This window comes from Cricetulus griseus, assembly GCF_003668045.3.
Source record: "Cricetulus griseus strain 17A/GY chromosome 1 unlocalized genomic scaffold, alternate assembly CriGri-PICRH-1.0 chr1_0, whole genome shotgun sequence".
In the NCBI taxonomy this organism is placed as follows: domain Eukaryota; kingdom Metazoa; phylum Chordata; class Mammalia; order Rodentia; family Cricetidae; genus Cricetulus; species Cricetulus griseus.
Genome location: NW_023276806.1, coordinates 74,633,439 through 74,650,437, shown reverse-complemented (window position 1 = coordinate 74,650,437; position 16,999 = coordinate 74,633,439). Strand labels below are relative to the sequence as shown.

The following is a 16,999-nucleotide window of genomic DNA, read 5'->3' as shown; positions in this document are numbered from 1 at the left end:
GAAAAAAAAACAAAACGAGAACCCAGTATGATAGTGCATGCCTGCAACTGAAATACCTTAAAGGACACAGCATGAGGATCAGCATGTAGACCAGCCTGGGCTACATGAGGCCCTGTCTGAAAAATCCAAAAGAATTAAAACCTGAGAACCACTAGCATGTGCAAGGCTCTAGATTCAGGGCCCAACAATGAGTAAATAAATACATAACAATACAGGAAAGCCAATGCATACTGGCACAGACTGGTGATCTCAGCATTTGGGAGATAGAGACAGAAGACTCAAGAGTTCAAGGCCAGCCTTGGTTACATGAAACTTTGTCTCAAAACAAACAAAAACAATCTTAAGACAATGTTTTAATTAGCAGGCATGAGATCCTGTGTTTGGTCCTCAATGGGGGGGTGTAATATAGATAATATTTCAAATATGAGCCAGACACTGGATAGACCTTGACCATTAAAAAGACCTATGTAGGGGCTAGAGAGATGGCTCAGTGGTTAAGAGCACTTACTGCTCTTGCAGGGGGGCACAAGTTTGCTTAGCACCCACATATTGTTTCACAACCACCTGTAACTGCAGCTCCAGAGGACCTAACACCTCTGAAAGCTTCTGCATGCATCTGAAGCACACACACACACACACACACACACACACACACACACACACACACACACACACACACACACACACACCCTTCTAGAACATCAAACACACTATACTGTTAAGCAAGGTCTAAGTTTCAGAAATATTACAATTATATCTGTTCCTGACTGCTTTGGGTCAGACTGCAAACTCAGTCTCTCTCGAATCCTTTCTGTTTCCACGAAGGTGGGCGTTTTCTCCAGATTGTAAACAAAATGGATAAGAAGGAATCTTGACTGTGATGATGCTCTGTAGGTGATGATTGACAGGTGATGGTCGGGAAAGAGTGTGGGATGTGAGCCACTCACTCCAGACAACAAATTACCTCCGACAGGCAACAAGAAAACTATAGGATGATAAGGGAAGGAGTGGAAAGCCCAGATAATAACAGAGGTCATACAAGTGCCCAGCATGATGGCAAATCTGTGACTCCAATATTTGATCACATTAGTGCTGAGACTTTTGACTTCCAGACCAGGCTGGGTATTTAAGACCCTGTATCAAAAAAAAAAAAAAAAAAGGGGGGGGGACCTCAAAATTCTTCAAAAACATCTGCCTCAAAAAATCTTATTAAAAATAAAAAACTGAGGTGAACAAAAGAAAAGAAATACTACATGGGGACTGTCAAGGTAACTCAACAGCCAAGAGTACTTGTCACCTGATCCACCTGCATTGGAGTCCCAGGACCCACGTGAGCACTGAAAGTTGTCCCTTGACCTCTCCATGCATGTTGTGGAACTTGTTTGAGTATGTGCACGAACATGCACATACAAAAACACTAATGAATATATAATGGCAAAAAAATTTAAAGATTATGTGGCATAATTTTGTTCTTCCTTATTCACCAATGAGAAGTCAGAACACGATACTAATAACGTGCTCACAAAGTGGGAATCAATTTTCCTAATACGGACAAGCCCTAAATATAGCCACAATTTTTTTGTTGTTACTCAAAATACACCAAATTTAACTTTATCCATGGAGGGAGTAGTGGTGGACAAAAAGGCAGGGAACTCCATCAGTATTCAAGTGGTTTTAAAGTCCTTAGTAAGGGCTGTCAAAATGAAGATACCTGGACCACACATGCCTTTTTCTCTCCAGGCCTTGTACCTTGACCTAGTCTGGGATTCTAAGAAGAAAGAGAAGAAATTACAAATCCTGAGTCCAGAGTAATCCTACCATTTTGAGAAGTTACACAGCATCACTAGTAGGCAGACAAGTAAAAAGGTACAGAATTCCCTACCCCAATCCCCAGCTTCAGTTTGCCTTATGGTAATGACACTGACTGTGATACATGGAACCCTCACAATTTACCTTCCAAACACCACTCACACAAATTCAAGTCTATTTAATGTTTCGTTCTCACATAGTTGGCGCCAGGCACAGCAACACACGTTTATTGTAATAAATGTATTTGAGAGGCAGTAAGAGGGGAATAAGGAGATCCAGGCTAGCCTAGGTTACATGAGACTCTTGAGTCATACAAAACTAAACAAAATCTTGTGTAACTATAGTGAGGGTTTGTATGTGTTTTAAATAAATTTTTAAGCAATATAGAATATGAAATTTAATCAAAATTCACTTCAAATGTGGTGCCTCATGTTTGTGATCCCAGCACTTGGGAAGCAAAGACCAAGGGTTTGAGGCCAATCTGGACTACCAAAGTAAGACCCCTGTTTCAAATATTAAAATAATAATAATGATTTCAAAGTTTCACTTTAACTTTTAAAAGGCGTATTGAACTGACTCTAGACTTCTTGAACAATAAACTGCTTTTGCAAACATTATGGACAAAAAGCACCACTAGAATGCCTGCATCAGTATGGAGTGTTCAATTATTTTTTTTATGATGAAAACTTCGCCGGCAAATAAATGACTTTCTCAACCTAAGAGTGCTAAGACACAGGATAAGACCCAGGAAAGCATCTTTGGAAACTTACTACTGCAAAGAATAATAGTATAGGGATTTTAAAGACTAGATTCCAAGTCGATTGCTTAGATCAAAATGCAAGACCTGCCACTTACAGCTGTGGATCGTGAGCAAGCTTCTTAATACTTGCTAATTCAAAGGTATGTGTTCCGATGATGAACTATTAAATATCTGCCACAGCTTTGTTAAATCAGACCCTGAGACGTTTCATAAAAGCATTTCCCTCCCTTTCCACTCATCATGCAGCATCAGCCTTGTAACTGATGAGGAAATTACACACTTTTATTCCTCCGCTGGTGAGCTTGTCATACACTGCAAGAAAGAAGCTGCTTTCTTCGTGGCTCCACCCTTTACAACTTCAAAATACTGTCACATACTCAGTAGGTTGGAACTGCCCGCAAAATGAGAGCTTACAGGCTGGGAGCGGGGGCTGGAGGGATGCAGGTGACTTTCCCTCCAAAGCCCCCCGGAGGTGCTTGGACGCGGGAGCATCTAGGGAAATGTTGGGGTGTGTGTCGGGGGGACCTGGGGGGAAAGGGCAGAGGACGCCTTGGGGCTACCACCAGGGGAGAGACCTGGAAAGCAGGGAAGGACGACGACTCTGGAGTCTCACCCCAGGGGAACAGTAGAGAGGGGACAGGGCGGTTAGTAGCTCTCCTGAAAGACCTGGAGAGAGGGGACTGGGAGGCCCCGGAGTCCCACCTGGAAGGTCTCTGGGAGGAAGGAAAGAGGATGGTGGAAGGAGGGAGGATGGTGCCGGGGTCCCACCTGGAGAGAGGTGACAGAGGCATGGGGTCCCATGCAAGAGGACCTGGGCAGAGGGGACAGAGGTCCCTCCCGGGAGGAGCTGGGGAGAAGGGGCCGGGTAGCGCGGGGTCCCGCCCGGGAGGAGGGGAATAGGGCGGCACGGGGGTCCGGTCTGCTCGCAGGCCTCCCGCCGGCTCGCATGCACTCACCTGAAGGCAGGCTCCTCTTTGGGCGGCCGGGCCTGGGCGGACGCGGCACCGCCGCCCCTTTTGTTGAAGAGCTTCTGGAGCAGGGTCGGGGCCATGGCGTGCACGCGGCGGCCCGGGCGGCCACGCTCGGGGACCCGGCGGCTCAGCGCGCAGCCCACGGCGGCCGCGGCGGGGCCATGGCGACGGGGGCGCGCCGCCCGGAGGGGCGCGAGCGCGGGACCGCTGCAGCAGACGGAAGGTGCGGCGCCGCGGTCGCCGGCCGGTCATATGACGGAGCCGGCCCGCCCGGCTGACAGCTCGCTCCCGCGGGAGGAGGAGCGCGGAGACGGCAGCACGAGGGAGGGGGAGGAGCACGGAAAAAGGAGGAGGGAGAGCACGAGGGAGGGGGAGGAGCACGAGGATAGGAGGGAGGGGAGCTTGCGGGAGGGGAGGAGCGCCGGGGAGCAGCACGAGGGAGGGGAAGGAGCACGAGGCACAGGGAGGAGCGCGGGGGACCGGGAGAAGTGCGGGGGATGGAGAGAGGTACGTGTTGGGAGGAGTGATGGGGAGGAGCGCGAGGGAGCGGAGAGGAGTGTGTAGGGAGGAGCGACTTGGGAGGAGCAGCAGGGAAGGGGAGGATCGCGCGGGGAGAAGCTTGTGGGGAGGAGGGAGTTAGGAACGCAGGGGGTGGAGGGTGGAGCGCGGGAGAGAGGGAGGAGCATGACAGCCTGGCGTCGCCATTGGAAGGCTTTGCCCGCCCTGCGGCGGCATCACCAGGGGCGCGGCCGGAGTAGTCACTCGCGCGGCGCTGACCCGCGCTGGAGAGTAGGGAGGGGTGTGTGGGTCCTTGCACACTTGAGCCACTGAGTGCGGGAGCGAGACTACGGAGGTCTTTGTTCTTTGGAGAAAAAGCCCTTGAACTTGGTCCTCGTCTAGTTGGGTACAGGATTCCCCAGTAAAAAGCGTGTGCTGCTGGACGAGCAACTTGGTGTCTGAGGTTGCTGCTGGGAATTCTGGACCAAATCACTCTGCGTTCAAGGTCTTGGCAAGCTTCTGTCATGGCCAGAGAAAATCTCCGGGCTCAATTTTGAATTTGCAAACAGCTTATTCAGGTCACTGTTTTGTTTGGTGTTTTGGGCCCCCCTGGTACCTGAGTCACACAGCAAGCTGCACGGAGCTAAGCCCTTATTACACACACACACACACACACACACACACACACACACACACACACACCCCTCACTGCTTTAGAAATTTGAAAGGAAAAATTTTATTAACAAATGATTGCTTTCCTAGTTCGTGTTCAAATAATAAGGACACACAAGAAAAAAAAGCAGCATATACTTGGGGGGGTGCTTAATTAAATTCATTTGCCTGTGCTATGACTCCTCAGATCCCCTGAGAATTCAGTGTGCTGTGGTGCAAGACTCTAAAGAACCTGTGGTTATGAAGAGTCTGACCACATTCAAAACAGCTTATTAACATGTTTTGCAGCATTGAGCTCTAAAGGTTTTTAGATGGCAGGTAGAGCTAGAGTTACTTAAAGTTCAACTTTGTCTCCCCCAAGTTTATGAACAGTGAACAAATGACCCACCAAGATTTCTTAGGCCTGGTCAAAAGAAGACAGAGCTGGAAACTTGGCTCAGTGGTTACAAACGCATGCTGTTGCTCTTGCCCAAGACTGGAGTTCTCCTCTCAGTAAGTGTCCTAGCAAGTGGGGCAGAAGGCTCACAACCAAGTGGAACTCCAGTTCAGAGGATCTTCCTCCCTCTTCTGGCCTCCTAGGGCACTGCACTCACATGCACAAACCTCAAAGACACGCCTATATATGTAGAAAAAATAAAATCTAAAAAAAAGACGACGTTTAGACTTTAAAAAAGCAAACATATTTCACAAATATAAGTAATCAAAAAGGGGGTGGGATAGAGCAGATCTCTGTGCTATTCAAGGCTCCAATCCAGTGGTTGCTTCTTCATTTCTTAGCCCCAGTCTCTAGCATTGCCGTACAGCTCTGCATGTGGCCGTCAAGAAGACCAGGAACAATAGAATATCTGAATGCTTGCAAGTGACAGAATAATAGTGAAATGGGAAAGGGCATATTGGGTAAAGGCTGTCTTCTGTATGCTGATCTATCCATTCATCGTGACTTGTTTCAATACATGTATGTTCTGTAATGTTTTGGTTTTATTTCTGTTAGATTATCATGGAAACTATTAGTGATCTGATGAAACCTGGTACTCCTTCTTGCTGAAGAGGCTAGAGGGAAAATAGTTAGAAGAGGTTTCCCCTTTCTACTTGAGAGATAGTCATTAGTATCTGCATATAACACTACAACTGTCTTGATAGAAGCTTGCAGATGAAACCAGGCCAAGAGATGGCAAAGTCAGAAGTATTGATGACATTATTAGTCTACAATCCTGCTATTCTAAATGGATGCTTTCTATTAGAAGAAAAATTTTTATCTGAATCCAATGTCTAATATGACAGAGAAAATATGCAACACCAGTGGTCCCATTCCATTTTTTTTCTTTTAGGTGGGGACTTAACCTGGGATACACATGGTCTCGTGGAGCCTGCGGTGGTCTTGAATTCAGTATGTAGCTGAAACTGGCTTTGAATTCCTGAGCCTCCTGCCTCCACGTCCAAAGTGCTAGGATTACAGGTGTGTGCTACTCACCTGGTTTACACAGTGTTGGAGATAAAAACCCAGGGCTTTGTGTATGCTAGACAAGCTGAGCTGCATGAACAGCTGCTCTTTTGTTCTTTTATTTATTTACTTATTTTACTATTTCAGAATGTTTCTTTTTATCAGATTTTCCTTTCTTCAACATTGTGGAAAGACAATGAAAAATTCTCAGTCCCAATCAGTGATTAACAAAAGCTCTAAAATATGTCAAAGATAATATCTCCAGATTGCTTTTATGTTCCCTTAGAGAACATAGAAGTATTTAGACCCTTTGATACAAGAAGGAAGGCTGATCTAAAAGTAATGGATTGGTTTCACTGTTGAATCAACCTGTAGGAGATTCCAAATTCTGTATCTTAGTGGGATGGGATGATTCATACAGAATCCAAGGGGCCAAGGGAGGAAGATGGCCACAAGTTCAAGGCCAGCCTGGACTACAGAGTAAATTACACAGAGGGAGACCCTGTCTCCAAAACCAAACAAAAAGCCCCAATCAGCACAAAGTTTTCCAACTTACCATTTTTGTCTTTTGTAGCATAGTTAGGGATAATTGTTGAGGGTTGTTGTAATAATCGCTGTTTACAGGCATGTGGGAACCTGCCTGTAATCCTAGCACACAGGAAGGAGATAAAGACAGGGAAACCTGGAGTCATCCTCAGCTACAAGTGGAGTTCATGGTCAAACTAAACTACATAAAACCTGTCTCAAAATAAAGAAAAGAAGTCCGTTAAGAGTTACCCTTGACTAAGGAATAAGAAGCTCAAGAAATCTGTGCCGGGGCCTACTGAGCCCCTGTGATGGAAGGACTAATCCCCTGCAAACTGATCCTATGGTATCTGAAACAGAACTCCATCTACCTGATACTCTCACAGTGGTGACCACTGACCCACGTGGTTCTAAAATCAGGAAATGTTTGTAACCAACATAGCAATTGAACATTTCCTCCTTTTTGAAACCTACATGTGTTTTGGCATGGTGGAGTTTTGAGAAAGTGGTAGCCTCATGTGGTCCAGGCTGGATTCCACCTGGTTATGCAGCTAAGCATGTCCTTGAACTCCCCATGCTCCTGCTTCTACTCCAAGGTGCTGGGATTACAGTGCATGCCCCCATGCCTGACACGGATTTATGAGTCTGGCAACCTGGGTTCAATCCTAGAACCCACATAAAAGGTAGGAAGAGAGAAGTAATTCACAGAGTCCTCCTCAGACCTACACTCACACACACATACGTGCAAACCCACATGGCACAAATACATTTTATTAGCTATTCTCCACCGGGTTTCCCCCCCTCCCCAGCCCTCTCTGTCCTTTTGGGGGGGGTTAAACTGTGCTTTTGCTTACTGAGCCACCTCATGCCCTGTTTTCATTTCTATTTTAAAACAGAATCTGTTGTACACCCTAGACTGTTCTCAAATTCAAGACCCTCCTGACTTCCTATCCCAAGATTTCAGCTGTGCACCACTACACCTCACCAAATTTTTACTCTTATTTTGTGTGTGCCATGTGTAACTTATGTATGTGTGTATACAAGCAAGTGGGGGGAGCGGTGTTATGTGTATCCATATGGAGTCCAGAAAACATCAGATATCTTCCCTCTATTGCTCTCCATCTTACTGTATTGTGTATCTGTGTCTATTGTATGCACATGTATGTGTATAGCATGTACACAGCGAGGTGTCTCATAGCCTACTTTATCATTCTCACTCCCTTCAGACAAGGACTCTCACTGAGCCTAGAGCTAAGCTGTTGGCCAGCAAGCCTGAGGATCCTCCTGCTAGGATTACAAGTCCAACTAGACTGTCCATTCCCAGATTTGTTCGTAGGTGCTGGGGATTTGAATTCTGGTCTTCGTGCTTATGCAATACTGTTATGCAGTGAGCATCCCCATATTGGTTTTTGAGACAGGATCTCTCATGTTACCTGTAGGTCACCAACTCTGCTATACTTGGGGGCCAGCAAGCCTCAGTGATCCTCCTGTTTCTGTCTCCTTTGCACTTGGATTATATCCACATACACCCATGCCCAGTTTTTTAAATATAATTTTTAAATTTAAATTAGAAACAATCTTATGTGACATATCAATCCCAGTTCCCTCTCCCTCCCATCCTCCCATGCCCCGCCCCGCCCCCCCATCCTACCCCTCATCCACTCCTCAGGAAGGGTGAGGCCTTCCATGGAGGATCACCAAAATCTGTCACGTCATTTGGGGCAGGGCCTAGGCCCTCCCCTGTGTATCTAGGCTGAGAGAGTAGCCCTCCATAGGGAATGGGCTCCCAAAGTCCATTCATCCATGCCTAGTTTTTGATTAGGTGCTAGGAACCCAAGCTCAGGTCTTCATGCTTGCATGGCAGGCCCTTTACCAACAGAGCTATCACCCTAACACTCACATTTTTGCTTTTAATCAATAATTTTAAATGTTTCTGAGGTACAGTGTAATGTTTTGATACATGCACCAAATTTTCAATGGTTATATCCAGCTTGTTCGTTAGCTAACATACTTTTTGTGGAGAGAACATTTAAAATCTATCCTTCTTAAAATTTGGAACTATATACTCTATTATTAGCTGTGTCACCATGGTAACAATATATGGCATACAGAAAACTTACTCCTCATAAGTGAGACTTGATCTTTGGTCAGTCTTCCCTTCCCCTGACACCCCACACCTCCTATAGCCACATTTTACTTTCTGCTTAAGCCTGTTTACAAGAGAGGTCATGTAGACTTGTCTTTCTGTGCCAGATTTATTGGCTTGACATAAAGTTCTTCCAATTCTCCAAGTTATCAAAAGTGAAAATATTTTCCTTAATTTATAAATAATGAATAGTATTGCATTCTACATACTGCCACACTTTATTTATTTTTTATTTGCATTTTTTTAAAATTTTCTCACAAAGCTGTAAATTAATCCCATGCTTGCACATGCTGGGCAAGGGCTATCCCACTGAGCTTCATTCCCAGTTAGTTTGGCTTGGCTTGGGGGTATTGTTGTTTGTTTGTTTTAAGGCAGAGTCATATTTTGTGGCTCAGGATAGTCTCCAACTCAACATTCACCCAATTTAGCCTCCCTAGAGCTAGGATCACAGGCCTGTGCCACCATTCTTGGCTTCACAGACCAACCTTTTAAATTGGAGGGTTGGGGGTTGCTGTTGCTGCTGCTGTTTGTTGATCATGGTGGCACATACCTGTAATTCCAGCACTTTGGGAGGCTGAAGTGTGAGGATGGCGGGGACCTGGTGGCTAGCCTGCATACTTTAGTGATACTCTATCTTAAACAAGCAAACAAAATAAAAGATAACTTCTTTTATGTGTGCTACATGCTGGAAATGGATCCAGAGCCTGGCATATGTTAGATATGCTATCCACTGCCGAGGTTACTACCAGCTTAAAATGGTATTTTGGTATATTTATTTATTTACATGTTATTTTCAAGATATGGTCTTAACTGAATGGCTCAGTGAGGCTGTGGCTTCAGTGTCTCTGGCTGCTCTCAAACTCTAGACCCTCTGGTTTGGGATATTTTAAATGTGCTTTTTTTTTTTCCTTCTCATCTTTTTCTCTGGTCTTCTCAAATCAACTGTAAACTCTTACGAGATCGTTCATAATTCCCTAGGTGCGTGGCATAAAGCTAGACTGGTTGCTAAGGAAAGGCATACTTGTTGGATGCATGAATGGATGAAAGACTTTATTCATAAGCTGAAAAGGCACCAGGAAGAATCTGGGGATGTGCCAGAAAAGCCTCAAAGAATCCTAATCCCTAGAAAATGGATGGCAGATTGTGGTGTGGTCATGCCATGCCATAGGAATTTCCTCTGAGCCCTGTGAGGAGCCTGCCATGACCCACTCAGCCTGCAGACTGCGGTGAAACAAGTGATCTGAGCTGCTTGCTCTGTGGACTGCTCTTTTTCTTGGCCTCAAAGTGAGGCTGGGAAGAAACCTCTGGAAGACATAAGATGCCCAGACCCAGAAACCCAAGGAGAAGCTGGTCCTTTGTTAGAATGTTAGAGATTGTAAAGCTGTCTTGTTTCCCCTACTCTTGCATGCAGCAGCAAGAGCTCAGAGCATCCCCTAAGTCCCTGAAAGCCCCCACCCCCCCACCCCAGTTCAACTGCATCATCACTTTATACTTGTTTGTTTTCAACAACTCTGTGAGGAGCTCTAGACTCCAGGATGCCCTCCTTCTCCCTTAGTTCACCTCCTAAATGTCTGTCCCTGTAGCTCATATTCTTCTTTTGTCATCCCTCCCCTGGTCTCACATCAGCAAGTTTCTCCCATAATGCCTAGTCTCCTTGCTCCCTCTCAGTCTGTACTGTGAAGCCCTTTCCCAGCAAGCTCCCTAACAACCAAAACCTAAGTTCTCTCTGTCTATACTGACTCTCTTACTGGTCTCACATAGTTATCAAGCTATAATTGATTTTATGCATGTGCTCACACACACACACACACACACACACACACACACACTTCGGTTTATTGCTTCAGCCTAGATTGTTCCAGGGAACACAAGTCTTTATGACCCTGCTGTTTATTTGACATATCTATCTGATATCTAACGAACATCTCCCCTCTTACTATTTATTTTTTGGAGGCAGAGTCTCACTGGGTAGCTCTAGGTAGCCTAGAACTCATAGAGATCTGCCTGCCTCTGACTCCTGAGTGCTGGGATTAAAGCTGTGCACAACCATGCCCAGCACCATCTCTCCTCTTCTTGAGACACTCTCCCCACGTAGCCCCCTCTGGTCTTGACCTCACAACTTTTCTACATATCTAAAATTGATTAGACCCATCGTTTATTTATTTGTTGTGTCTGTCTTTGAGACAGGGTCTCATGTAGTTCAGGTTGGCCTCAGACTGACTGTGACCTCAGTGCCTGATTCTTCTGCTTCAACTACTGAGTGCTATGATTATAAGTGTGAGCCACCATGCCAAACTCTGTGTCCAGAATTTAAGACCGAACTTCTTTCCGAATCTGTAACTTTCATCACCTTCTTCACTGCATCAGTAACAATTTTGTCTTCCTGGCTTTTCATACCAAGAATCTTAGAATCACTTTAGATCCTTTCTTTGTATCCCATATTCAGCTGCCAGAAAATCATGGTGTCTCTGATTTCAGGAAACACTCACTGGGCTGGGGTGGTAGCTAAATGATCCAGTGCATGCTTAGTGTGTGCAAGGACTGAGGTTCAGTCAATCACCAGCACTGCCAGAAACCAAACAGCAAACCAATGAAATGCCCCACACACCCTGCACACACACACACACACACACACACACACACACACACACACACACACACACAAAAGAAAAAAAAACCCTGGAAATCACAAGGTGTCCACAACCTGGCCATATCGTCCCACTTTTGCTCTCATTTGATTCTGTCCTGTCATCTCTCACTTCATGCCAACTATTCTTCATATCCCACACTGCTTTGTTCCTTTCATGACAATAGACCACTCTTTTAAAATATGTAGGTCATGTTTAATCGGCCCTCGTGGTTCCCCTTTTCTTAGAGTGACTTAGCAGGTTGTGCTCCCCCAATTCCACCTTCACATGTCTCCCAGTATTCTCTGCCTTGTTTTTAAGTGGGGCCTTCGTGGTCTGTGTGGGCTTGCACCCTGATGTTATTGCAGCTCGTTTCCTCCTCTGTGAGTCCTTACGAACCATCCTCGTCAAAACTTCATTCCCATAGAATTGAGGGACCAAAGGTCAAAGGCCCTTGTGGTTTTGTTTGTTTATTTGACACAGTCTTATTAAATAGCCCAGGCTAGTCTCAAAGTCTGGGCATGCCTCCTGTTTTAGCCACTTGAGAGCTAGTATTCAGGCATGCACTACCATGCCTGGCTAGACTTTATGTTTTGATGAATGTTGCAGATTCCTTCTGCTAACATTCTGCTAATGTGTGAGCGTGTCCGTTTTTCCCACAGCATGGCCACCTGTGGCTGTTAACTTTTTGGTTTGGGTAGGGCCTTGTTGGGTTTGCTCTTTAGACCAGGTCTCACTATGTAGCCCAAGCTGCTCTGGAACTTGCTCTGCAGATCATAGCAAATTGGCCTTGAATGTGTGGTCATCTTCCTGCCTCTGTCTTCTGAGTGCTTGGATTACAGACCTGTACCACATACCTGACTGAGGATTACAGACCTGTACCCACATACCTGACTGAGGATTACAGACCTGTACCTATACCTGGCTGAGGCTGAGGTTATTAACTTTGATTTTTGACAGATTGTAGTTTTAAGTTTCATTTCTTATAAGCAAGTGTGGGCATCAGTTTAAGAGACACTTGCAAAAGCCTTTTGATTTCCCTGCCCACTTAACTGGGCCATTGGCTTTTCTTCTTTATGTGCAGAGGCTCTTTGCACATTAGGAAGTGAGCATTTGTGACATGAGTTGGGGTGGACATTTTCCAGTCTGTCATTTGTTTCTGGCTTTATTAATGGGGGGCATTTGTTTTCAAATTGTATTTATTGGATGTGTGTATTACGAGGCTGTATTGCTACAGCAAAAAGGTGGAGGTGTTCTCCTTCTAGCTGTGGGTGCCCAGGATTGCACACAGTTTTCAGTTGGTGAAAAGTGTCTTTACCTACTGAGTGATTTTTTTTTTAACCTCAATGGTAAGCTACTCATGCAAATTTTTATGTGAAAGTCCTTTTTGTTAATATTTTATGTTGTAGGTTCTGAATATTCAGTCATACTTTTAAAAGGGCTCTCCTTGAGCGCTCTCTCTCTCTCTCTCTCTCTCTCTCTCTCTCTCTCTCTCTCTCACACACACACACACACACACACATACACATACACACACAAGTATAATATGGTTTTTGGTGTGTGTGTGTGTGTGTGTGTGTGTGTGTGTGTGTGTGTGTGTGTGTGTGTGTTGTGAGACAGGGTTTCTCTGTGTAGCCCTCGTTGTCCTTAGACTAGCTTTGTAGACCAGGTTTGTCTTGAACTTACAGAGATCCTCCTGCCTCTGCCTCCCAAGTGATGGGATGAAAGGTATGTGCACCATCACTGCCCAGAATAATACATATTTTTAAATCAAACTTTTAAAGACCCTTCCTGTATTGTATCCATCTGGAACACATTTTGGTCAGGTGTGGCACACACATACTTTCACCTTTTAGTTGATATGGCTACTCTTTTCCTGGGTGTTCTATTTTCTCCACAAATGTGAAATACCACCTAGGAGACTTGTAGGGAGCCTTTAATAGCTGAGTTTAAGTTGAGGTGTAATATTTTCTTTTTCGAACTCTGTGGCAGAAACCTCAGGTATGTTAATGAGAACTACACATAAGTCGAACCTGTAGCGTGCTGAAGGCCAACAGCCCATAAATGTGTGTATAATGTCTCCAAATTGCAGCTGTCATAACATGAGCACATGATTCTTGTATAATTAGTTCATTCACCCCACGCACATTCTCTCCAGTAATGTCAAAGGGTGCCAGGGACTATTAAATGGTTTCTGGTTATTTGTGTTGCCAACCGACTCCACCTCGTATACATTTACCTATCTTTGGGCACTAGCTGTGAAGCTGAGCTCCTGAGTGTGAATGATAAAGACTCAGCTTTGGGACTAGGAATGACATTTCAAAGTTGGTGATCCCTCGAGACTACTAAAGGCAGTTTACTTAACATTGTCTCGCTAAGACACTTTCCCTTTAAACTAGGACACACATATATAAAACTCAATGACAGTTCTCTTGATAATGATGGCAGAAAGTTACTGACAATTCTGAACTTTATCTTCTCTCTCTCTCTCTCTCTCTCTCTCTCTCTCTCTCTCTCTCTCTCTCTCTCTGTCTCTTAGAAATTGTCTTACTTTGTAGCTAAAGCTGGCCTGGAACTCACTATATAGCCCAGGCTGGCCTTGGACTTACGACAGTCCTCTTGCCTCAGCCTCTTGGGGTGCTGATATTATAGGTGTGCTCCATTATGTATGGCTCAACTTTTTGAAATGTCTTGAATAATCAAAAATAATTGTTATTATATATAAATATTATTTAGCTGTTTTTATCTTAATGACTTGGGGGAAATCACTTCTATAAGCCTTAATTTTCTCGTATACAAAACAATGATAGTATTACTGTTATGGGGATTGGGAAGGAATACATTTAAATCATAAGTGTTAAGGAACTTTGCAAATCTGATTCACAAAGACCAAAACCTGGTGGGGGGGGGAAGAAAAGATGAAAAGCCAGGCATGGTAGTACACATGTAATGCTAGCCCTTGAAAGGTAAAAGCCAGAGGCTCAGGTGTTCAAGGCCAACCTCAGCTACTAAGAAAGTTCAGTTAACTGTGGGATGCCTGAGACCCTGTTTCAAAAGGAGGCAGGCAGGCAGACAAATGTAAAAATCACTTGTTAGTGAAGTGATAGTTTGGTAGGGGCAGCTCTTTGCATGAGACAGCTCTCTCTACGTTGCAAGGGAAATACAAGTTGGTAAAAACCATTGAAGAGAGATCAACCCACAGTCTGTAAGGCTAAGGTTTTCTTTATTCAGATAGCACCAGCCGAGCGCAAGCCAAAGCGGGCCAGGGGCAGCAAGGCAGCCAGGCCTGAGTGAAGGGAGAAGGGGGAAGAGGGTCTCCACGTGTCCCGGTCCCTTAAGAACCTTAGACTTCCCCTCACCACACCCTCACGGGCGTGTCCCGGCACACCTGTCTGGGCTACTAGGAGGCAGGGCTACAGTGTCTCCCTACAAACCATCACATAAAATGGCTTGACAATAGCTACAAAATTTAAAATGTACACACATACTTATTGATCATCAGTTCCTTCCACTAGGATTTACCAGACAAAAGGAGTGCATACAGTGCTGGAGAAATGTCTCGGTGGTTAAGTACATACACTGCCCTCGCTAAGGTTCTGGGTTCAATTTCCAGCATCTGTGTCAGGAGACTCATAATGTCCTGTGACTTCAGCTCTAGGAAATCTTACATCCTCTTCTGACTCCACTGGTACCTGCATTCACATGCTTACACACACACACACACACACACACACACACACACACACACACACGTGTAAAACGTAAGTGCTTAGATATATGTATGTAGACATAGGAACATAGGAAAGGCATAGAAACCCAAACCTCCATCTATAACCGGGCATTTTGAAGGACTCAACAAATACATTGCTTAAGAAAGAATGAAGAACCAGGCAGGCATGGTGGTGCACGCCTTTAATCCAGAATTTGGGAGGCAGAGGCAGGTGAATCTCTGTGAGTTCAATACCAGCCTGCTCTATAGAGTGTTTCAAGCCAGCCAGGGATGTGAAGTGAGAGCCTGTCTGAGTGTGTGTGTGTGTGTGTGTGTGTGTGTGAGAGAGAGAGAGAGAGAGAGAGAGAGAGAGAGAGAGAGAGAGAGAGGAGGGCATGGAATATCAATTGCCAAAAGCATTAATTCAAAGAAGCCAAGTACAGAAAAGTGTAAAATAAGGTGTGAGGTGGGTAATACTTTCTGTTTCACAATGCTGTAGAGTGAGCCCCAAGCATTGTAGTTGTTAGGTATCCTATCACTGAGCTACAGGGTCAGCCCTATTCATGGATGTCTTTGTTTGTACAATCCCATAACTAAAAAAAGGAAGTATTTATTTTCTCCAAATCTAGAATTTGGTAACTGGGTGACTGGAAAATTTTTCACTATATGTGTATGTTTTTTTTATAATTTGATTTTACTTTGTGATTGTAACTATGTGTGTGTGCTTGCGTGTGTGTGTGTGTGTGTGTGTGTGTGTGTGTGTGTGTGTGTGTGTTAGGTAGGTATGTATTTGTAAACTTGAACTTGGGTGTTGTTCCTTAAGCCATCCATCAGCTTCCTTCCTTCCTTCCTTCCTTCCTTCCTTCCTTCCTTCCTTCCTTCCTCCTTCCTTCTCTCTCTCTCTCTCTCTCTCTCTCTCTCTCTCTCTCTCTCTCTCTCTCTCTCTCCAGGGAAGCACCAAGTGGCAGGCAGTGCAGGTGTAGCAAGTCAGTGTAGAAGCAAACTCGGGCTGGCCAGTGGTCCAGGTTCAAGGATTTTGTAGCTATTGGGGACTATAGTAGTCATGTTGGTCTTGGTGTTAAGTGCTTCAAAAAGGTAGCCACTGCCATCTGAGGGGCCATTATCTTGGTCAAGCTTTCCATTGTCCCTGTGGGGAGAGGTTAGTAGGGGAATAAGACTGGCAAGCCCACACACTGATGCACACATGGTGGTAGGCTGCTTGGCTCTGTGCTGGTGCATTTCATCCTTGCCTCCAGAGGCACTACCATCATTTCTGCTTCTGAGCCCAAGAAGTAGTTGCTGATGGCTGGTACTGATGACTACTACATATTAGCCAGGGGCTGCTACTCTGGACAACTTTGCCAAGGCCACCTTTTGATACCATCTCCAAGACCTACAGTTACCTGACGCCCGACCTCTGGAAAGAGACTATTCACCAAGTCTCCTTATCCAGAATTCACTGACCATATTGTGAAAACCCACACCAGAATCTCTGCTCCAGCTGTGGCTACCGCCTCAGGGTTTTTATACAAGAAAAATAAAGTGAATTAAGTCTCTGTCTGTCTGTCTGTCTGTCTGTCTGTCTGTCTGTCTGTCTCTCTCTTTCTCAAAAAAAAAAAAAAAAAAAAAAAGACAAGGTCTCTTACCGAGCTGGACCTCTTAAAATAGTCTGGTCCCACCCATCTGTTTCTGGCTTTCTGGAGCTAAGATTACAAGTGAGTGTGTCCATGTCTGACTTCTTTTAAGCAGATTCTGGGGATTGAGCCCAGGTCCTGTGCTTGTCAAGCAAGCACTTTGCCAAACTTTTACTCCATCTTCTGAATGTGCAACATAGAAAAATT

General features: G+C 45.0%; 1 protein-coding gene and 1 pseudogene across 2 annotated transcripts in view; one reads left to right on the top strand and one right to left on the bottom strand.

Moving 5' to 3' along the window:
* Window positions 1–3,771, bottom strand: part of Fnip2 (folliculin interacting protein 2) — a 102,110-nt gene extending 98,339 nt beyond the window's left edge. Inside the window, exon 1 of one of the 2 annotated variants that reach the window (XM_027392899.2) lies at window positions 3,526–3,771. In XM_027392899.2, the coding sequence (XP_027248700.1) occupies window positions 3,526–3,620 (95 nt within the window). In that variant the 5' untranslated portion in view covers window positions 3,621–3,771. The remainder of the gene's footprint in view (window positions 1–3,525) is intronic. The other variant, XM_027392901.1, reaches the window with a different exon arrangement.
* LOC118239518 lies at window positions 3,619–16,718 on the top strand (annotated as a pseudogene).
* The last annotated feature ends 281 nt before the right edge of the window (window positions 16,719–16,999 follow it).